Source organism: Lagenorhynchus albirostris, chromosome 11, assembly GCF_949774975.1.
Source record: "Lagenorhynchus albirostris chromosome 11, mLagAlb1.1, whole genome shotgun sequence".
NCBI lineage: Eukaryota > Metazoa > Chordata > Mammalia > Artiodactyla > Delphinidae > Lagenorhynchus > Lagenorhynchus albirostris.
In genome coordinates, this window is record NC_083105.1 from 78,657,596 (window position 1) to 78,681,839 (window position 24,244).

Genomic DNA, 24,244 nt, shown 5'->3' on the forward strand with positions numbered 1-24,244 from the left:
ACGCAGTGGTTAAGAATCCACCTGCCAATGCAGAGGACACGCGTTCGAGCCCTGGTCCGGGAAAATCCCACATGCCGCAGAGCAACTAAGCCCGTGTGCCACAACTACTGAAGCCCGCGTGCCTAGATCCTGTGCTCCGCAACAAGAGAGGCCACCGCAGTGAGAAGCTCGCACACCGCAATGAAGAGTAGCCCTCGATCACCACAACTAGAGAAAGTCCACACACAGCAACGAAGACCTAATACAGCCAAAGATAAATAAAAGTAAATAAATTTAAAAAAAATCTATCCAGTCTGTTATTTAGAGAGTGTGTACATCACAGTCACTTTGCAGTGGTAACTGGCTAGAAATTTTAAGCAGGGAATGAACCCAAGAGGTAAAGGCTCTTTTCTAGAACCCCAGATCAGAAAAGAGTACTTTTCTTCTGCGGCCTAGAAATACTTGGAGCAAGAGAGTGGGAAGATTGGAGTCTGATCATCTTTTCAGAGGAATAGTGGAGGAATAAAAGGGGAATTTAAAACCAGGGTCCAACTTCTGATACCAATAATTAAGGTCTCAGGAACATTTTTGGATCCTTGCTTATTACCTTCTTTGACTCTTCACGGTGGAAATAAGCAGTTACCCACAGCCCACGCTGCACTGCCTGCCTGGGAGCCTTCACAGTACTCCTCTCCCTTCCCCTCCCTTTGTAAGTTGTACATGAATTAACCTTGTCAGAAAGTAGAAGCTGCTTGAAGTTTTCTTGAAGAAGTTGGGAGCCTTGTAAACACAAATTGCTAGTCATGCTCAACTAAACATTATAGCTTATTGGTTATGGAGTTGATAAATCATAAAGTCAAACTTGATATTTTGATGGCAGAAACTGGGTTCCCATGACCTGTATCCAAAAAGCATTAGAATTTTAACAGCTTTGGCCAATATTTTTATAATACTAGTTTTACTTTGTGATAAACAAAAACTTAATATTAAGACATTTTTCTTAATAAGTTTTCATTATATATTCAAGAAGCTAATCCTTGGTCAGTTATATGAGAAGCACATGTCTCCTTCCAGTTCGTGGCTGTTAATTTTCTTTTAGGGATCTTTTGATGAATTAAGATACTCTTAATCATAAATTCTCATTTACAAATCTTTCTTATGACTTAACTTTCTGTTCTATTTAAGAAATGCTTCTCTATTCTGAGTTTGTAAAAATAGTCTACATTTTTTTCCTAAATGTTTTTAAGTTATATTTAGCATCTCTAAGAAATTGATTTTTGTTTATGTTATGAGGAAGAGATCAAATTTAATATTTTAGAAATATCTGTAATTAGTTATTCTATACTAGTTATTAGATAGACCATTCTTCCTCCCTCTGATCTGCAGTGCCACTTCAGTCATGTATAGTTCCTGTATGTGAAGTTCCTCTATGTATTTCTGGGCATTCAGTTTATTCTGCTAGTTTTTCTGTCCCTGTAGTAAATCACGCTGTTGTAATTACTATAGCTTTAAAGTAAGTCTTGGTATCTTATAGGACAGTTCTCTTCACCACTTTCTTTTTACTGAAATTTCATTGAATGTAGTTTTGAGACAATTAACGTATTTAGAATGTTGAGTCTCCCCTCCATGAAAATGATGTAATCTCTCCATTTATAAGGGCTTTCTTTAATGTCTTTAGGTAGTTTTATAATAGCAAAGTAGGTGATAATGTGCAAATAATGATGGTTTTATTTCTTCTTTTCCAGTCTTTGTCACCTTTATTTCTTTTGCTTGCCTTTTAGTACTAACTAGGCTTTTCAGTACAGTATAGAATGGAATTGATAATAACAGGCATCCTTGTCTTTTTCCTGATGTTAAAAAGAATGCTTTTAATGCTTCACTGTTAAGATGCTGGCATAGTACCTGTCCCTTTGGCATTACTGCTTAGTTCAGTCTATCATCCTACTGCATGAAAATGTCTCCCAGAGCAAGGCCACTGAGGTTTGCAGGGTTCCAGTACAATACATCTTCTCAGGTTCCAACTGCAGCAATATACGGCTTCCCCCTTTCAAGGCATCCGGTATAACTGAGCTAAGAGACAATGTCATCTCTTGCCCCGAGCCTCTTTCAGGGTGTTAATGTAATATTGGATTTCTCTTATTACCTACCATAACTCATTTATTTACTCCTTTACCCTTAACTACTATTCCTCCTTCTTTCCATTTATACCCAAACTTTTCCACCTTTGGAAGGGACATTAGGTTCAGCCACAGCGCTGGTTTAGATTGCAGGCAACAATAGTAGTCTAGCAAGTACCTCCGCCTCAGTTCACTACCATTCATATTAGGGTAAGGTTACATAGGTACAGAACTAGTGGGCTGTTTTTACCTTCAGGCATTATAGCTGCATTAACCCCCATTTTGCCAGATGGGGTGAAGGCACAGCCCACCCCAGCAGGCTCTTAGGAATTCTGACATAAAGGTTTAAAAATAGAGTTTCATCCCTGCTTCTGGCACTTGTAGCTGTAGTCCTGGTCCTGCATCAGGTAGGAAAAACAAAGCTGAGATGATGTGGGGAAGAAAATAAAAAGTATATTGTCATACCAGCATCCTTACTCCTTAGGAAGAATTGTAGTCATACCAGCATCCATCTCTATCCCCTTTTCCCCAGATCCACCAGAAGAACAGAGGTATCTATCTAGTGGGGACTCTCCCTTAGGCCCCCTTATGTTGAATGTGAGCACACACTTGTGAACGCATGAAAGTCAGCCCTTTATGCTTTTATCTCACACATTTTAGACAGCAGATGTTTCAACTGCCTGTTCTAATTCTCAATTAAACCATTACTGTGAGGGTGATAAGCAACATCATATATCCATTTGATGTGGTATCTTTTCACCCACTGTTGGACACTGTGTGCTGTGAAGCGTGTTGTGTCCCATAGCCTGAAGATGTGTAACTTGGCGGCCCACATTGGTAGAGTATCTTCTGTTCCAATCCTCTAATAGTATTTTAAGCATCTACTGCCTCATATGCAAAGCCCAGTCTGAAGTGTCTATTCCTGGTAGGACCCATTTATAGCCCCCCCCACCAGGGCTGCTGGCATTAATCCAGTGTAGTCTGCTTGCTGGCTGTGTGTAGTAGGGCCTTCCTCCCCGGGGAGTCTTCCCCACAGCCATCTGCATCCTCTGTCTCTCCTGTTGGCAGACAAAACAGTTCTTGTTGGCAATTTGTGCCTCAGAGGGTATAAGAGGATTATGTCTAGATTCAGCCCATCTCTGCATTGCTGCAGTCCCCCAGGTGGCCACGTGAAGGGAGTGTACCAAAAGGTCCACTTGGTGGTTACATCACCTCCCAAACCTGAAAGTGGGTTCTTCTGATGGGCATTAACATGTTCTACTTTAAAGTGGCCCATAAATGGGCATTAACATGTTCTACTTTAAAGTGGCCCATAAATTCCCAGAGTTTTCCGTTGCCCATGAGTCAGTAAAAACCCAAGCATGTGGGCTTTACCATTGTTCAGTTCTTCCATCACTGCTAGGAAAACAGCATGTAAGTCAGCCCACTGAGCCCATCTGTGTTTACCTTCTTTGATCAGAGTGGTGGCCATTCACCTTGGAACTGTCATACATAAACCAAGCATCTCTTTGTTGGTCAGTTGAGAGATATTTATACTGTCCAAGTGACAACAGAATCTGGCAACTCCTCACTCAGTTCCAGAGTCAGTCCTCTGGGAAAAGAGGCTCCTCATTGTATCTCCTCCTTGCCTTCTCCTCATAACGAGATCCTCTATAAACAATCTCCATTTAATTATGGAACTCTTCTGTGCACTGCCTTCCTCATTAGAGTGTTTTTCTGACATTACCCAAGACATCATGGGTATCTTGGGTTTCAAGATTATTTTGTCTTCCAGTCATAGGGGCAGTTTAGACTAACGTTCAATAGCAGGCTAGTAATTGCCTCTCAAATGGAAATGCTCCAGTTTGTCATCCCAGTAGTTGTCACTGGGAGGTGCTCACAGGCTTTTGCCGTAAGCCCCAGTCTGCGCTCTATGTAAGGCTCCTGTACAGAGTTTGTCTGCCAGGCTCCAGCTTCTTGTCTATAACACTGTGTGGGCTCCGGCAGTCTTACTCCCATTTAGCATGATGTCTAATTAATATTGCTTGGATTGGAGAGCGATTGACATGCCATCTGTTTTACTTTGGGGGGAGGTGTTCCCCATTTAGACATAGTATCCATTCCCATAAACCATTCAGGTAAGCCTGTTTAAACATTCCAGTTTTCACCCAAACTTCCACCTTCATCAGTCAACCTTAACTTTTTTCATATTCTCTCAATCTAATTGTAGCCTGCGTTAAGACTTCACCAAAGGGTTTTGGTATCACAGTGCATGAGGTCCCATCCCAGTAAAGGACTCCTAGAAACTTCTCCACTCCCTGACCGTTTTAGCCAGCAGGGGGTTTGAGCCAAGATTAATCTGCCTGACTATTGCCCCAGGTTATGTCAGGTCTGGTTTCTCATTATAATCATTGCTTTCCCGTGTCTTACATTTCTCCAAACTAGGGTAAACAAACTCAACTTGCTTAGAGCCCTTTAATGTAGGGGGTCCAGCAGGGGTCCCTTTGATCCACCCAGTCTCAGTACTGTATTAAGACCTTTATTTCAACCCCATCAATGTCAATGTCCATTTTATTCATCCCATTTCTTTTTTTTTAATCTTTTTATTTTTAAGATTTTAAAAAATTTATTTATATATTTCTTCCTTCCTCCCTCCCTCCCTTCCTTCATTTTTGACCGCGTTGGGTCTTCGTTACTGCACGGGCTTTCTCTAGTTGCGGTGAGTGGGGGCTACTCTTTGTTGCGGTGCGCGGGCTTCTCATTGCAGTGGCTTCTCTTGTTGCGGAGCACGGGCTCTAGGCACGTGGGCTTCAGTAGTTGTGGCTCGCGGGCTCTAGAGCTCAGGCTCACTAGTTGTGGCGCACGGGCTTAGTTGCTCCACGGCATGTGAGATCTTCCCGGACCAGGGCTTGAACCTGTGTCCCCTGCATTCGTCGCATTTCTTAATAACCATCCACAGATTTCCATCCTGCTGGGATGAGTCTCTTGACACCCTTTCTTTTTCCTCTTTCCCACTTCTATCAACATTTGCTTTATTCACTCAGTTTCTTAATAATTGTTTAAAAATTTCCACCATGCTGGGATGAGTCCCTTGACTCTTTCCTCTGCCTCTCCACATTTTCTTTTAAATTAATATAGTGTTTTTATTAGCATCTGCTAAGATTCATGAGGGGAAGCTGAGACAGGCTTCTCTGACTCTAAGGTTACATGGGCTGCTAATGCAGAAGGGGCCCACAGTATTTACCATGACCTGAGTAATGGACATTTTCAGTTGTGAATATACTAGTTATAACACCAATCCCACATGGCTTACATATGAATAATAAGGGGTGAATTCATCTGGGGTGTTCCACTTGACATTTTTAAGGGGAGTCAGGTAGTCCCCCTTCTTTGAATAAACACATTACAGCAGTTTTTATCCAGTGCACCAGGCTGGCTGCTCCCTCAGGAGTAACCTGCTCTGTGTCTGTATCATGGATAGCTATCTGTAGTTGTCCCATAGTTAGCTCTGGGTCCTGCACCAACCCTTCCACTCTGCAGCATTTAAAAATGAATATACTGCTCCAGGGACTTCTCTGGTTGTCCAGTGGTAAAGAATCCACCTTATAATCCAGGGGACACAGGTTTGATCCCTGGTCAGGGAACTAAGATCCCACATGCTGTGGGGCAACTAAGCCCGCGTGCCACAATTACTGAGCTTGCGTGCCTCAACTAGAGAGCCTGCGTGTTGCAAACTACAGAGCCCACATGCTTTGGAACCCGTGTGCCACAACTACAGAGCCCACTGTCCCTGGAGCCTGCACACCACAACTAGAGAAGAGAAAACCCGCACGCCACAACTAGAGAGAAGCCCATACACCACAACAAAGAGCCCATGTGCCGCAACAAAAGATCCCACATGCCTCAAGGAAGATGCTGCGTGCCACAACTAAGACCCAACGCAGCCAAAATTAAAATAAATAAAATAATAAATCTTAAAAAATAAAAATGAATATACTGCTCCTAAATTTCTCTCTTTGTCCTTTTTAGTAAAGCTTCTTCAGGAAGCTGGTGATGCCAACCTCCAAAGTGAGACAGCTCCTTCACACTGAGCCCCGTGGTCTCAGTAGTTTCTTGGTTTTGCCCTTCCCAACCCCACACATGAACTTTGGTGACCAGCAGTCTTGAGGTGCTCTTTGTTGTCCCTGAATAACTTTTCATTTTGGGGGGCAGCTTTGAAGCTAGTTGGCCCAGCATCAAAATCTGACCCAGCACTCTCTTTTAATTTCATTTTAGCTATTATAACTAATAATAATCAAGGGATTGTATATTTCACTTTTCTCTTATTGGTTTGTATTTCTTTATGCATCCGTTGAAACAATTCCCCAGGAGTTAGCTCCATCAATAAATTCCATCGATAACTTTTACCTTCAGTCATTTATCTCAGCATAGCTGCTGCCCTACACCATGATTGATCATGTGGCCACCCAGGAGTCAAAGGTTCCTCATACCCTGCCCTGTTGCTCATCCTTTCACTTCCTAAACTACATGCTTCTGTGAGCCTGTGTCATTCTACTGAATTCCACATTTTATGACACTAAATGAGAGCTACTTTCCTCCCTGACATCCATCAGATCTGATACCAGCAATTTAGTTCACTTCTGACACGAACAACCTGGAGTTAACATCAGATTCCACAGGTTTAAGGGTTTGATCCTGCAAGACTACCCTCACTTCAGGCACCAGCCACAAATAGGGTGCCCAGGCTACCCACATTTCTGCCCAGCCAACTACGAATTCAGGATTTCCCACGACCCCACTTTCGGGGGGGGGGAGATTTTCCCACAAACCCACTAGAACGACTCACAGAACTCAGGAAAGCACTTTACTTACTATCACCATTTACTATAAAGGATACAACTCAGGAACACCCAAATGGAAGACATGTATAGCAGAATGTATGGGGGGGGAAGGACACAGAGCTTCCGTGTCCCTCAGGCACATCATCCTCCTGGCACCTCAGTGTGTTCACCAACCTAGAAGTGCCTCTATTTCTTCTTGAATCAATTTTTGTTCATTTCTGTTTTCTCTAGGAATAATTTTCTTAGCTTTCAGTTTATTGACATAAAGTCTTAATATTTCTTTATCTTCTTAATATCTGCTGTGTCTGTAGTTTTGTCCCCGTTTTCATCCCTAATACTATTTATTTATGCCTTCTCTCTTTTTCCCTTGGTTGTTTTTCCATAAAGTGTGTCAATTATGTTACTCTTTTTTTTTTAACATCTTTATTGGTGTATAACTGCTTTACAATGTTGTGTTAGTTTCTGCTGTATAACAAAGCGAATCAGCTATACATATATCCCCATATCCCCTCCCTCTTGCGTCTCCTTCCCACCCTACCTATCCTACCCCTCTAGGTGGTCCATATATATGGGATCCATATATATGGGTTAGCATACGGTATTTGTTTTTCTCTTTCTGATTCACTTCACTCTGTATGACAGACTCTAGGTCCATCCACCTCACTACAAATAACTCAGTTTCGTTTCTTTTTATGACTGAGTAATATTCCATCGTATATATGTGCCACATCTTCTTTCTCCATTCATCTGTCAATGGACACTTAAGTTGCTTCCATGTCCTGGCTGTTGTAAATAGTGCTGCAGTGAACAATGTGGTATATGACTCCTTTTGAATCATGGTTTTCTCAGGGTATATGCCCAGTAGTGGTATTGCTGGGTCATATGGTAGTTCTATTTTTAGTTTTTTAAGGAACCTCCATACTGTTCTCCGTAGTGGCTGTATCAATTTACATTCCTGCCAACAGTGCAAGAGGGTTCCCTTTTCTCCACACCCTCTCCAGCATTTACTGTTTGTAGATTTTTTGATGATGGCCATTCTGATTGGTGTGAGGTGATACACTGTGGTTTTGATTTGCATTTCTCTAATGATTAGTGATGTTGAGCATCCTTTCATGTGTTTGTTGGCAGTCTATATATCTTCTTTGGAGAAATGTCTATTTAGGTCTTCTGCCCATTTTTGGATTGGATTGTTTGTTTTTTTGATGTTGAGCTGCATGAGCTACTTGTATATTGGAGATTAGTCCTTTGTCAGTTACTTCGTTTGCAAATTTTTTCTCTTTTCTGAGGGTTGTCTTTTTGTGTTGTTTATGGTTTTCTTTGCTGTACAAAAGCTTTTAAGTTTCATTAGGTCCCATTTGTTTATTTTTATTTCCATTTCTCTAGGAGGTAGGTCAAAAAGGATCTTGCTGTGATTTATGTCATAGAGTGTTCTGCCTATGTTTTCCTCTAAGAGTTTTCCTCTTAGAGTTTCCTCTAAGTGTCTGGCCTTACATTTAGGTCTTTAATCCATTTTGAGTTTATTTTTGTGTATGGTGTTCGAAAGTGTTCTAATTTCATTCTTTTACATGTAGCTGTTCAGTTTTACCAGCACCACTTATTGAAGAGGCTGTCTTTTCTCCATTGTATATTCTTGCCTCATTTATCAGAGATAAGGTGACCATAGGTGCGTGGGTTTATCTCTGGGCTTTCTATCCTGTTCCATTGATCTATATTTCTGTTTTTGTTGCAGTACCATACTGTCTTGATTACTGTAGCTTTGTAGTATAGTCTGAGGTCAGGGAGCCAGATTCCTCTGGCTGTGTTTTTCTTTCTCAAGATTTTTTTGGCTATTCGGGGTCATTTGTGTTCCCAAACACACTGTGAAATTTTTTGTTATAGTTCTGTGAAAAATGTCATTGGTAGTTTGATAGGGATTGCATTGAATCTGTAGATTGCTTTGGGTAGTAGAGTCATTTTCACAATGTTGATTCTTCCAGTCCAAGAACATGGTATATCGCTCCATCTGTTTGTGTTGTCTTTAATTTCTTCATCAGTGTCTTATAGTTTTCTGCATACAGGTCTTTTGTCTCCTTAGGTAGGTTTATTCCTAGGTATTTTATTCTTTTTGTTGCAATGGTAAATGGGAGAGTTTCCTTATATTCTCTTTCAGATTTTTCATCATTAGTGTATAGGAATGCAAGAGATTTCTGTGCATTAATTTTGTATCCTGCAGCTTTACCAAATTCATTGATTAGCTCTAGTAGTTTTCTGGTGGCATTTTTAGGCTTCTCTATGTATAGTATCATGTCATCGGCAAACAGTGACAGTTTTACTTCTTCTTTTCCAATTTGTATTCCTTTTATTTCTTTTTCTTCCCTGATTGCTGTGGCTAGGACTTCCAAAACTATGTTGAATAATAATGGTGAGAGTGGACATCCTTGTCTTGTTCCTGATCTTAGAGGAAATCCTTTCATTTTTTCGCCATTGAGATAAATGTTTGCTGTGGGTTTGTCATATATGGCCTTTATTATGTTGAGATAGGTTCCCTCTATGCCCACTTTCTGGAGAGTTTTTATCATAAATGTGTGTTGAATTTTGGCAAAAGCTTTTTCTGCATCTATTGAGATGATCATATGGTTTTTATTCTTCAGTTTGTTAATATGGTCTATCACATTGATTGATTTGCGTATGTTGAAGAATCCTTGCATCCCTGGGATAAATCTCACTTGATCATGGTGTATGATCCTTTTAATGTGCTGTTGGATTCTGTTTGCTAGTATTTTGTTGAGGATTTTTGCATCTATGTTCATCAGTGATATTGTCATGTAGTTTTCTTTTTTTGTGACATCTTTGTGTCATTTTGGTAGCAGGGTGATGGTGGCCTCATAGAATGAGTTTGGGAGTTTTCCTCCCTCTGCTATATTTTGGAAGGGTTTGAGAAGGATAGGTGTTAGCTCTTCTCTAAATGTTTGATAGAATTCACCTGTGAAGCCATCTGGTCCTGGGCTTTTGTTTGTTGGAAAATTTTTATTCACAGTTTCAATTTCATTGCTTATGATTGGTCTGTTCATATTTTCCATTTCTTCCAGGTTGTCCATTTTATTGGCATAGAGTTGCTTGTAGTAATCTCTCATGATCCTTTGTATTTCTGCAGTGTCAGTTGTTACTTCTCCTTTTTCATTTCTAATTCTGTTGATTTAAGTCTTCTGCCTTTTTTTCTTGATGAGTCTGGCTAATAGTTTATCAATTTTGTTTATCTTCTCAAAGAGCCAGCTTTTGGTTTAAGTGACCTTTGCTGTTGTTTCCTTTATTTCTTTTTCATTTATTTCGGACCTGTTTTTTATGATTTCTTTCTTCTTCTAACGTTGGGGTTTTTTTGTTCTTCTTTGTCTGATTACTTTAGGTGTAAGGTTAGGTTATTTATTTGAGATGTTTCTAGTTTCTTGAGATAGGATTGTATTGCTATAAACTTCCCTCTTAGAACTGCTTTTGCTGCATCCCATAGGTTTTTGGGTCGTCACGTTTTCATTGTCATTTGTTTCTAGGTACTTTTTGATTTCCTCTTTGATTTCTTCAGCGATCTCTTGGTTTTTTAGTAGCATATTGTTTAGCCTCCATGTGTTTGTATTTTTTAGTCTTTTTCCTGTAATTGATATCTAGTCTCATAGCATTTTGGTCAGAAGATACGTAATATGATTTCAATTTTCTTAAATTTACTGAGGCTTGATTTGTGACCCAAGATATGATCTATCCTGGAGAATGTTCCATGAGCAGTTGAGAAGAAAGTGTATTCTTTTGTTTTTGGATGGAGTGTCCTATAAGTATCATGTATGTCCATCTTGTTTAATGTGTCATTTAAAGCTTGTGTTTCCGTATTTATTTTCATTTTGGATGATCTGTCCATTGGTGAAAGTGGGTGTTAAAGTCCCCTACTATGATTGTGTTACTGTCAGTTTCCCCTTTGATGGCTGTTAGCCTTTGCCTTACGTGTTGAGGTGCTCCTATGTTGGGGGCATAAATATTTACAATTATTATATCTTCTTCTTGGATTGATCCCTTGATCATTAAGTGGTGTCCTTCTCTGTGTCTTGTAATAGTCCTTATTTTAAAGTCCAGTTTGGGACTTCCCTGGTAGCACAGTGGTTAAGAATCTGCCTGCCAGTGCAGGGGATACGGTTTCAAGCCCTGGTCTGGGAAGATCCCACATGCCGCAGAGCAACTAAGCCAGTGCGCCTACAACTACTGAGCCGGTGATCTAGAGCCCGTGAGCCACAACTACTGAGCCTGTGTGCCACAACTACTGAAGCCCACACGCCTAGAGCCCATGCTCTGCAACAGTAGAGGCCACCGCAAAGAGAAGCTCGTCTGCCTCAACAATGAGTAGCCCCCATTCGCGGCAACTAAAGAAAGCCCATGTGCAGCAGCAACAAAGACCCAAAGAAGCCAAAAGTAAATAAATTATAAATAAATTTTAAAAATAAGAAAATAAAAAATAAAGTCTATTTTGTCTGATATGAGAATTGCTACTCCAGCTTTCTTTTGATTTCCATTTGCATGGAATATCTTTTTCCATCCCCTCACTTTCAGTCTGTATGTGTCCCTATGTCTGAAGTGGGTCTCTTGTAGACAGCATATATATGGGTCTTGTTTTTGTATCCGTTCAGCCAGTCATTGTCTTTTGGTTGGAGCATTTAATCCATTTACATTTAAGGTAATTGTCGATATGTATGTTCCTATTACCATTTTCTTAATTGTTTTGGGTTTGTTTTTGTATGTCTTTTCCTTCTCTTGTGTTTCTTGCCTAGAGAAGTTCCTTTAGCATTTGTTGTAAAGCTGGTTTGGTGGTGCTGAATTCTCTTAACTCTTGCTTGTCTGTAAAGGTTTTAATTTTCCATTGAATCTGAATGAGATCCTTGCTGGGTAGAGTAATCTTGGTTGTAGGTTTTTCCCTTTCATCACTTTAAAAGTATCCTACCACTGCCTTCTGGCTTGCAGAGTTTCTGCTGAAAGATCAGCTGTTAATCTTATGAGGGTTCCCTTGTATGTTATTTGTTGCTTTTCCCTTGCTGCTTTTAATATTTTTTCTTTGTATTTAATTTTTGATAGTTTCATTAATATGTGTCTTGACGTGTTTCTCCTTGGATTTATCCTGTATGGGACTCTCTGCACTTCCTAGATTTGACTTACTATTTCCTTCCCATGTTAGGCAAGTTTTCAACTATAGTCTCTTCACATATTTTTTCAGACCCTTTTTTTTTCTCTTCTTCTTCTGGGACCCCTATAATTCGAATGTTGGTGCGTTTAATGTTGTCCCAGAAGTCTCTGAGACTGTCCTCAAGCCTTTTCATTCTTTTTTCTTTATTCTGCTCTGTGACAGTTATTTCCACTATTTTATCTTCCAGGTCACTTATCTGTTCTTCTGCCTCAGTTATTCTGCTATTGGTTCCTTCTAGAGAACTTTTAATTTCATTTATTGTGTTGTCATCATTGATTGTTTGCTCTTTAGTTCTTCTAGGTCCTTGTTAAATGTTTCTTGTATTTTCTCCATTCTATTTCCAAGATTTTGGATCATCTTTACTATCATTACTCTGAATTCTTTTTCAGGTAGACTGCCTATTTCCTCTTCATTTGTTTGGTCTGGTGGTTTTTTACCTTTCTCCTGCATCTCTGCATATTTCTCTGTCTTCTCATTTTGTTTAACTTACTGTGTTTGGGGTCTCCTTTTTGCAGGCTGCGTGTTCTTAGTTCCCATTGTTTTTCTTGTCTGCCCCCAGTGGGTGAGGTTGGTTCAGTGGGTTGTGTAGGCTTCCTGGTGGAGGAGACTGGTGCCTGTGTTCTGCTGGGTGGGACTGGATCTTATCTTTCTGACGGGCAGGGCTGCATCCATTGTTATGTTTTGGGGTGTCTGTGAACTTAGTATGATTTTAGGCAGCCTCTCTGCTAATGGGTGGGGTTGTGTTCCTGTCTTGCTAGTTGTTTGGCATGGGGCGTCCAGCACTGGTCATTGGGTTGAGCTGGGTCTTAGTGTTGAGCCAGAGATCTCTGGGAGAGCTCTCGCTGATTGATAATACGTGGGGCCACGAGGTCTGTGGTGGTCCAATGTCCTGAACTTGGCTCTCCCACCTCAGAGGCTCATGTCCGACACCCAGCTGGAGCACCAAGACCATGTCAGCACACGGCTCAGAAGAAAAGGAAGAAAAGAAAAAAAAATTAAAAAAAAATAAAAAGAAAAATTAAAAGAAGAAAAAATAATAAAATAAAATAAATTTTTAAATAAAAGAAGAAGAGAGCAACCAAACCGATAAAGAAATCCACCAATGATAACAAGCACTAAAAACTAAACTAAGATAAACATAAAAATCAGAAACAAATCAGTCACAGACAGCAAACCCCAAGTCTACAGTTGCTCCCCAAATCTACCACCTCAATTTTGGGAACATTTGTTGTCTATTCAGGTATTCCACAGATGCAGGATTCATCAAGTTGATTGTGGGGATTTCATCCGCTGCTTCTGAGGCTGCACGTAGAAATTTCCCTTTCTTTTCTTTATTTGCATGGCTCCTGAGGTTCAGCTTTGGTTTTGGCCCCGCCTCTGCATGTAGGTCGCCCTCAGGCATCTGTTCCCCACCCAGCCTGGAGGGGGTTAAAGCAGCGGCTGATTAGGGCTCTCTTGCCATCTCAGGCTGGGGAGAGGGAGAGGTATGGTAGTCATAATTGGAATGCGGCCTATGGTGGCAGAGGCCGGCATGACATTGCAACAGCCTGAGGCACTCTGTGTATTCTCCTGGGCAAGTTGTCCCTAAATCTCGGGACCCTGACAGTGGCGTGCTGCACAGGCTCTGGGGGGGTTGGGAGGGGTTGTGAGTAGTGACCTGTGCTTGCACACAGGATTCTTGGTGGCAGCGGCAGCAGCATTAGCATTTCATGCCCGTCTTTGGGTCTGAACTGATAGGTGCAGCTTGCGCCCTTCTCTGAAGCTTGCTTAGGCAGTTCTCTGCCTTCTATGGGCACACAGGGAAGGAATACCCTTTCCTAGCGCACCCCGAAACAATGGTCTCTTGCCTCTTTGGCAGGTCCAGACTTTTTCCTGGATTCCCTCCTGGCTAGCTGTGGTGCACTAGCCCCCCTTCAGGCTGTGTTCATGCAGCCAACCCCAGTCCTCTCCCTGCGATCTGACCACCAAAGCCCGAGCCTCAGCCCCCAATGCCCACCTGTCCTGGTGGGTGAGCAGACAAGTGTCTCAGGCTGGTGAGTGCTGGTCGGCACCGATCCTCTGTGTGGCAATTTCTCTGCTTTGCCCTCTGCACCCTGTTGCTGCGCTCTCTTCTGTGGTTCCGAAGCTTCCCCCCAACTGCCCATCCCACCCCCATCTCACGAAGGGGCTTCCTAGTGTGTGGAAACCTTTCCTCCTTCACAGCTCCCTCCCACTGGTGCAGATTCCATCCCTATTCTTTTGTCTCTGTTTTTTCTTTTTTCTTTTGCCCTACCCAGGTATGTGGGGAGTTTCTTGCCTTTTGGGAGGTCTGAGGTCTTCTGCCAGCGTTCAGTAGGTGTTCTGTAGGAGTTGTTCCACATGTAGATGTATTTCTGATGTATTTGTGGAGAGGAAGGTGATCTCCGCGTCTTACTCCTCCTCCGTCTTGAAGGTCCCCCACTATGTTATTCTTTTTAAACTTTTACCTTTGTTTGTACTCTCTTTTTTATCTTTGTTTTCTGTTTTATTAATTTCTGGTTTTGTTTTTTACTTCCTTTGGACCCATCCCACCCCCAGTATTAGCATCTTAAGTATTTGAGTGTTACGTTAGTTGCATCCCACAAGTCTTAGTATCTGGTATTTTCATTATTCAATTCTAAGAATTTTTAAATTTTCATTTATTTTGACCATTTGCCTTTCTCCCTCTTTTTTTTTCTTTTTTGCCTTCTTTTGAAATAATTGAAACGTTTTTTCTCATTGCAGTTTTTTTTTAATTTAATTATTGTAGGTGTTATATGCTCTGTTTCTCTTTATTAATGGCAAACTTTGAGATTTTTAACATGAACACTCAGTGTTATGTTAATCGGAATCTTTAATATACAGATACTCTAAAAATGCTTTGACTCCTATCACCCCCATCATGGCTTACTTGTTATAGTTCAAAATTTTGATAATCCCTCAAATTAGGTATATTTTATGTACTTGATTTTGCTTAAAATTACTCATAATTGCCATTTTAAAAAAGATTCACATTCGATTTTGTATCTTAGGTATTTCTTCTGGGATTAGTCTCCTTATTCCTAAAGTGTATCCTTACAAGTTCCTTAAATGAGATGGCATTGTCTATTAGATTTCGTTCATCTGACAGTGTTTTAAATTTGTCCTTGTTTTTGAAAGATGGTTTCATTGGATATTAAATTCTATGTTGAAAGTTTGTTTTTCCTCTCCCTCTTTGCACATTATATTCTACTGTCTTTTGGTTTCCATTGTAGCCATTGAGAAGTCATTTATCACAATCACTCTAATTGTCATTCCTTGGCCAGAAATCTATTTTCATTCTGGCTATATATATGATTTTCTGTTTGTCTTTGGTGTCCTGTATTTTGACCGTGATTTATCTAAATGAGGGTTTCTTTATTTGTCCTGCTTGTGATTCATTGTGTTTCCTGAATTCTAGGGTTAATATTTTTCACGTGTTGGAAAATTCTTAACCATCTTTCTAAATTTTACTTGCATCTGTCTTTTTTCTTTTTTATCCTCCTGAACTTTAATTAAACGTGTTACTCTGTCTTGCTCAGTCTTCCATATCTCTCACCCTCTTTTTCTATCTCTTTGTCTCTGTGCTGTATTCTGGTTGATTTATCTCCCACCTTATAAATTCTCTTTTTATCCATGTTTAATCCATAGTTAACCCTTCCTTTGACATTTTAATTTCAGTGGTCCTATAAATAGTCTTACTCCTAATTCTTCCTTTAATTTCCTTAAACGTATTAAACATACACATTTTATATTCCTTCTCAGATAAATTCAATATCTCATGAGTTGAGGATTGAGGGTTTATTCCTCCAGGAAGGGTTTGTATTTTCTTTCACCAGGCACTTGAATTCACTGGCAACACAGGTTTACTTTAAGTTAAAATTCTCACTCTTAGTCTTTCTTTGGGCCATACAGATAACATGAGAGCCCCCAAACATCCTTGAAAACCAGCCAGTAGGTAGGAATTCACAGGGAGGCTTTTTTCCCCCTTCCTCCCTGGGCCTCGGCCAGGGCCAGGACAGACTACTTTCCTTGGCAATACAGATTTTGGTTTTGTTTTTTTCCTTTCTACAGGTTTTTGCCCTTTTAGGTCTAGCTTTTTGCAAGAGGATCCACCATCTTAATTCCAGCCCTTCTTGGACTTTGTCCCTCAACATGCACAGAGGTAAAACCAAAGCTCTAGGCCACCTTAGATCAGTAAACACTCCAAAGACAGCCAGATTTTTGAGTTTTACCACACTGGACTCTTGCTCACATTTTGTTCCCAGCCTCCAATAACTTCCCTTATTTTTATTTTTTTTAATTTATTTATTTAATTTATTTATTTTTAACTGCATTGGGTCTTCATTGCTGCGCACGGGCTTTCTGTAGTTGAGGCAAGCGGGGGCTACTCTTCGTTGCGGTGCACGGGCTTCTCATTGTGGTAGCTTCTCTTGCTGCGGAGCACAGGCTCTAGGCATGCGGGATTCAGTAGTTGTGGCTCGCGGGCTCTAGAATGCAGGCTCAGTAGTGGCGCACAGGCTTAGTTGCTACGCGGCATGTGGGATCTTCCCAGACCAGGGCTCGAACCCGTGTCCCCTGCATTGGCAGGCAGATTCTTAACCACTGCGCCACTAGGGAAGCCCCAACTTCCCTTATTTTTTTTGGCAAATTCATAGTCATGTATTGGATGTTATATAGCTATTTTATTTACCATTTGTAGACTAGTTTTGGAGTCCTAGTCTACAACACTGCCGTAAATAGAAATGTTTAAAAAAGATCACTGAACTAAAATTAAAATGAACAGATTGAGTGTGACAGTTATTACAGAATGTAACAACTGCTAGGCATATTAATGTAACTACTAGTAATGTAAAATAGGAAAATAATCCAGATCTTTTTTCTCTTTTACCAACAATTACCAATTATATCTAACCTACGTTAAATGATTTAAGTACATAGTATGTGCATAAATACTTTGTTTTAACCTTCATTGAAGCAATAAGATACTACTTTTCACATATCCTCATGAGTGTTAGGAAATTATATTTTTATGAATGTATAGATATATATATTTATAGGAAGCTATATTTTATTTAAAATTATGAATTAAACAAGACCTTTTAATTTAGAAAACAATTCTCAATGAATATATAGTTCATTGCCTATTTTGCAAGCCTATTTGACTTTGAAACATATGTATACTTTTTTAAAAAGTCATCTCATATCAAATAAATCCTTTTCAAGTCAGATTCAAATTATTTATTCTCATAGATCCATTTTGGGGGGATTCTACTTCCCACAGATTATTTCCATATAGATTATATTCAGCAAGTTTTAAAAATTGTGATAAGAGGGGCTTCCCTGGTGGCGCTGTGGTTAAGGATCCGCCTGCCAATGCAGGGGACACGGGTTCGAGCCCTGGTCTGGGAAGATCCCACATGCCGCGGAGCAACTAAGCCCGTGAGCCACAACTACTGAGCCTGCGCGTCTGGAGCCTGTGCTCCGCAACAAGAGAGAGGCCGCGATACTGAGAGGCCTGTGCACCGCGATGAAGAGTGGTCCCCGCTTGCCACAACTAGAGAAAGCCCTCGCACAGAAACGAAGACCCAACACAGCCAAAAATAAATTAATTAATTAAAAAATAATAAAATAAAAGCTCCTTTAAAAAAAAATTGTGATAAGAAAAAAACCCCATAAATTTACCATCTTAACTATTGCTTAGTGAAAAGTTCAGTAGCATTAAGTATATTCCCATTGTTGTGCAACCAATCTCCAGAGCTTTTTTCATCTTGCAAAGCTGAAACTCTATACCCATTAAACAATAACTCTGCATTTTGCACTCCTCTTAGCCCCTTCCTGACAACCACCATTCTTCGTTTGTTTGTATGAATTGACTACTTTAGATACCTCATGTAAGTGGAATTATACAATATTTGTCTTTCTTTGACTGGCTTATTTCACTTAACATAATGTCCTTAAGGTTCATCCATGTTGTAGCATATGTCAGGATTTCCTCCCTTTTTAAGGCTGAATAACTTTCCATTGTATGTATATACCACATTTTGTTTATCCATTCATCCATTGATGGATGCCTGGATAGTTTCCACCTTTTGGCTACTGCGAATAATGGTACTATAAACACAGATGTACAAATATATCTTCAGCACTCTGCTTTCAGTTCTTTTGGGCATATACCCAGCAGTGGAGTTTCAGCAGGTTTTTAGTACTTAGCTGCTTCCTGCTGCTGCCAAACACACTTTGGTTTTCCATGTTGATAATATAGATATACTTTTAATAGCTTCAGTATATTTCATTATATAACTGGCCATAAATCTAACCCTTTTGTTAGTTACTTAGGGTATTATAAATAGTTTATTGTTATAAATGACACTTTATACATCGCGTCCATGTACATATGTTTTTGTATATTTGTGTGATAAATTACTAGAATTGCTGGGTCAGATGATCTGTATATTTTTTAAGCTTTTGATAGATACTGCCAAGTACAAAGCTCTAGCAATTTATGCTGCCTTTATAAGGCAATGTATGAGAATACCCTTTTCTCCACACCTTTGCTGTGATTTTCTTTTTAATCTTTGTCAATCTGATTAAAGCAAAATGTAGCTCACTTTTCAGCCATCATCGAGGGTGATTTTTTTTTAATGTTCATTTGAATTTGTATTCTGCCTTTTGTGATATCTTTGTGAACGAGGAAGATAAGCTGAATTATGCATGGGTCCAAGCCCTCAAAGCCAGCCTGGCTCAGTTAGTAACCAGTCACTGCCTCGAGTTAGTAAATGTATAATCTTTCAGCTGCATCAGGATGTTCACCAGAGGTGTGCTGTACACCACCATCCTCACACCTCCACTGGCAGTGCTTCGCAGTATGTAAACCCCAATAATCATGGCCTTTTCATGGGACATTGCACCACCAGGCAGCGCTGGACCTGCTCTGTGTCACTCAGCCATCTCCTCAGCCTGCAACATGGGTCCTGTGCCCCCAACCTCAGCTCCAGCCCCAGGCCGCTGGACTGTCCCCAGGGGGCTGACCTTATTCTCCACAGTGATGCTGGTGGACAGGGGCCGAGACCCGGGGATGAGACAGTGGAGGCCAGGCCATCTCAGAGTCTTTGCCTGTGCCACTGCTAGGCAAATTTTTGGCAGTATGTTTTATTGTATAACATAGGCAAGCATAATGTCCAATAGTTTTATTTCATTTTACATGTCCTAGATGTTAACATATTAATTTCTTAGTACACATTCATTGATCACTCACTATGTAGTAGGTCCCGTACCAAGTGCTAGAAATTCTGAGATTAAAAATATAGTCATTGCTCTCCAGCAGGTGAAGGTTAGCAGGGAATAGTGGAGAGATATATGAACAGATAATTATAATTGAATTTTAATAGTTTTAGTGAGAGGAATAATTAGTGTGATGGAAATAGAGGTGGGGTACTGTGGAAGCATGTGGAAGGGACTCTCTTGACGATAAGTATTCAGAGAATGCTTTCCAAAGGAACAATTGCCTAAGGAAAAAGTGGAACTTAGCCAGGTACTGCAAGGGGAAGAGATATTCTGGGTAGAGGGAAGGGGTGGACCTGTGAAAATATTTCATGTTCAGTAAATGAATTTTAAGCAGATAATGTGACTGTATATGTGGTGGTAAGAAATGAGGCAGGAAAGGGCCAAGTTATGAAGAGCCTCATACGCCGTGCTGAGGCATGTCTTAAATGTGGAAACTTATTACACATTCCTCACTTTGAGTATCAAAGAAAAAATAATTTTCCAAATTATTTAAATTTTTAAAAACATGCTTAAAGAAGAAAACTACCTTTTATTTCTTGATTCAGTTAAAAAGAATTGTCTTGTTTCTGCTAAGTAACTGCATTATTAAAATGTGTATGGCATTTAAACCAATCTTGAGAAAGCAGAACTGGAAAAAAGAATAGACATAGAACACCCACAAGTTGGTGGAATTGTGGTGAAGGAAAAATAAACCATGTGTATCAGTCTTTCATGTCTACTAGAAGAGGGGAAAACATATAATTTATTTTCACTTCCCAAGTGAAAGTTTACCATAATCAAAGCAAGAAAATAGCCCAAGATGCTGGTTTCCATTCCTTAAAGAATCTGTGTTTCCTTTGAGATTGAACATTTTCCATCAACAGCAAATAAAGTAGCCAAGCTGCTAGGGATTTGATATGACGGCTTAAAACCCTCTGCCTTTCAGGATTGGTCCAGTCACGAGACAGATTAAACCACACAGTAATTTAAATAGAGGAATGTAATAAGAAGAATTGTTAAACTATAATAGGAAACTATAAAGACATGAAGAAAACTCTAAAGGGTACCCTAGGAAGGACAAACTTGGAAGGGGACCCACTTCCCAAGGCTGAGGTTCATATCTCACTGAAGAAAGTGTGGTGGCAGCTCATTGGATGGTGGAGGTCAGTGGGTTGCCTGGGCCAGAGCTGATCCTCAGTCACCAGGCAAGCAGAAGACAAGACAAACCTCCCAGGTCCAAGTGAGCTGTGGCTGGTGGGCAGGCACACAGAAGTTGTCAGGGCGCCAGGTGGCTGTGTGAGATATGAGTGTGCCGTGTCCGCATTAGGAGGGCCCAGTCACTGAGGCTGCCCACTCTGGGCGTGTGGCCGGGGAAGTGGGACACCAGATGTCCTCACATATCCACACCAGTGATCAGCCATGCAGAAGGAGCAAGAACACACAAAACACTGCACCTTGCCCACTACACTCCAAAACCAGGGAGGAGAAGCGCTTCCTCCTGCAGTGTCTCTCTGCTGTCCTCTCTGGCAAAGTTTTCCGGTGTGTTCACTATAAAAGAGAACATGCTTACGGTCCAGTCCATTTTCATAGACCACCTATGGAGTGATTTGGAGCTCAGTAAATAGATCAATAGATAACTGGCACAGGATCTGACTGTTTAAAACCCTGAACCTTTCACCTGTGTCTGGCTTTTAATTGAGAAAGAAATTAAAAAGCCCCTGACACCCAGGAGCTGATCTAGCTCTCAGCTCAGCCTCCCTGTCACTGTAGACTGATTGGATGCTCATAGCTGAGCCATGTTGCTCTGTAGAGCATAAACGGTCTCACGGGACCATCTACTCCAAGCAAGGTCACTGTGCAACCCACAAAATACCAAACACCCTCTTCCCTTAAGCTGCCTGGTATTTGTTTTTTTTTTTTTTTTGCGGTACGCGGGCCTCTCACTGTTGTGGCCTCTCCCACTGCGGAGCACAGGCTCTGGACGCGCAGGCTCAGCGGCCATGGCTCACGGGCCCAGCCGCTCCGCGGCATGTGGGATCCTCCCGAACCAGGGCATGAACCTGTGTCCCCTGCATCGACAGGCGGACTCCCAACCACTGCGCCACCAGGGAAGCCCTGCTATTTGTTTTTTAGAAGTATTCCTGTAAACAGGTTTTCACCTAAAATTTTATAATGAATCAAATAAGGAAAATTTTAAATACATGTAGGCTATGGATAGCTGATGATTCATGACCAAAATCCCATTGTAGACTATTAAAGATAGTCATTTACAGATTATAAAACAACACAAGAAAAAATTTTAATGGAAAACATCCTGCTTTTGCGTGGTTGGGTGTTCTTTGAGTTTGATATGAACCAAGTAGCATCGGATCATTTCCCTTAACCTTTTTAAAAAGACTTCCCCAGAGTCTTACTCCCCCAGATTTTACTGTATTTGTGCACAATAAATTCTGTGAGAGAATTATTACAATTCCACAGTATCCATTCTGAAAACCAAACTTTTTTTGGAAACTCATTTATCAGCAAAATCAGATCTGAACCAAAGTGACCCTATTTAAGTTTTTTGAGTATATTGGGACACTCATATAGTTTGCTGCAGAAACATTCATGTATTTGATTATAGGGTGCTGCCCTGGATATTTCAAGTATGTGTGGTATGCACAATATTACCTTTCTAAATTAAAAAAGAGAAAATGTGAATTCTGAAACACGTCTGCCTCTGAAGGTTTAAATAGGGATATAGACATATGTATGTATAGCATCCATGGCAGAGTGGTTTTAGAGGGCACTTTATTTGTAGCTATGTGAGTTGATGAATGTTAACTAAGCTTATTGTGGTAATTTATTTTGCTGTTTATATATATATATCAAATCATCATGTTGTACACCAAATGTTATATGTCAATTATATTTCAATAAAACTGGGGATGGGGTGAGAAGGCACTTTAATACTGTGGACAGTTTTTAGTTTTGATAAATTAGTTCATGTAAACAAAACACAACAAAAAAACCAACCTCTAATTTTCTGGTAGCTTTCACATTGTCCCTAGATTTGAGTTGGAGGTTAATGTAGGAAGTGTGACTATGAATGCATATATCTGTTGACTTCTTGTACCCACAAAATGAAGGCTAAAATAAATATAATAAGGATACCTATAGGCTATAGCCATGATCATTTATACAAGAAAAACAGAGCCTCTGAATTGAGGATTGCATAGATATACATGTATATAAAAAGTGATCAGTAGCAATATTCTTACACATTTTCAGTGGGAGAAGTGCCAAGAGCAATTTTATTAGTTCTTATTTGCTTTGCATTTTGAGGGAACGTCAATACACATACCAGTGTTTTCAGAAGCAAAAAGCTTAATGATGTTTCCCACCTACTCATACCCCCTTAAAACCATTCAGTGAAACCATTTAACTCTTTAATTATGGTGGAATAGAGCTGACCTCTTTTCTGCATGGTCATGAAGAAACATTTTACTTATTTATTAGCACACGAATTTTTTCTGGAAATTCATATTTTCAAGCTTAATGCAGTGATTATGTTTTGACTTGTAATCTTCCCTACCATTTTTGTTGTTGCTGTTCTGTACAGATTATCAACGCCTGATGACTGTGGCGGAAGGCATCACCACACTTCTGTTCCCATTTCAGTGGCAACATGTTTATGTGCCCATCCTCCCTGCTTCTCTGCTACATTTTCTTGATGCTCCTGTCCCTTATCTGATGGGCCTTCAGTCAAAAGAAGGAACTGACCGTTCTAAGCTAGAACTTCCTCAAGAGGTAAAAACTTACAGTGAACGATGAAGCACTTGCTGTTTGTTGATTTAGGTCAAGCCCACTTTTGTTAGATAGCATTGTCTTTGTCTGAACTGAGTCTCTGGCTATTCTGCATCTTCCAAGTAGGTCTAGGGCAGAGGCTCAGCCATAGAATGCAGATCCTGATTCCTGATGATTATTATATGACATAGTCACTAATTAAACATGGATCAAAACAGGACAGTGGCAAATTTTCACAGCTGTAAATTTGTGAAGATGGAGCAGTAGTAGTATTATCTAGGAGCTTTATTATTTTAATAACATTTTATTTCTTTTTCCCTATTCCTGTTATAAATTTTGTTTTTAAGTGGTACAGCCCAATTTTAACATCCTTTAAATTATTGTATTAATTGAGGTGAATTTGATTCTTGACCTCTACCAAATGAAAAGTAACATCTTTCAGCAAGCTAGGGATCATGGAAATATTAAATACTTTAGTAGTCTGTTTTCAGACGTAAGGCCAGTTATCAGCTTTTTCTAAATGTTAGCTTAGCTCTCTGGTTGAGATAAAAATTCTAACCCTTAGCTTTTAGTCTACCTTAAGATTACTGTGCTTTCTGTGTGCTATATTTTCAAATGTTGTTTCAGAAGAAAATAAACAGGAATTCTTGAAAGCATTTTGAATCTAATTTTTAGCTGTTGTTAATGGTACTCAGAATTGAAATGTAAAGCCTTTGTTTGAATTGAAATATTGATGAGAGTGCCATGGCCTATTAAAAAACATAAAATGGTTAATTACATTATATTATTCGCTATTTAATTAGCACCTTTCTTAATAAAATCTTTCATGCTGTGCTTCACTCTTTTTTGTTCTTATTACCCATAGAGATTCTCATTTTAATAAATGAATTTAAAATAACACACTAAGCCACGGATGTTATACCCAGTAATGATTCCTGTAATCATCCACTGCTTACTTTATTCTAATGAATGTTTCCCTACCAAAATTAACATTTTTGTTCAGGGGCAAATAGCTTGACTCAGATCATATAAAATACACATGCAAACTGTTTTGCTCTTTTTTGAGC

At 40.0% G+C, this 24,244-nt stretch overlaps 1 protein-coding gene across 2 annotated transcripts in view; it reads left to right on the forward strand.

The window, feature by feature from the left end:
* DENND5B (DENN domain containing 5B) overlaps positions 1–24,244 on the forward strand; it is a 205,946-nt gene that overhangs the window by 113,172 nt on the left and 68,530 nt on the right. For both annotated transcript variants that reach the window (XM_060166609.1, XM_060166610.1), the window contains one exon: positions 22,993–23,180. In XM_060166609.1, the coding sequence (XP_060022592.1) occupies positions 22,993–23,180 (188 nt within the window). The remainder of the gene's footprint in view (positions 1–22,992; positions 23,181–24,244) is intronic.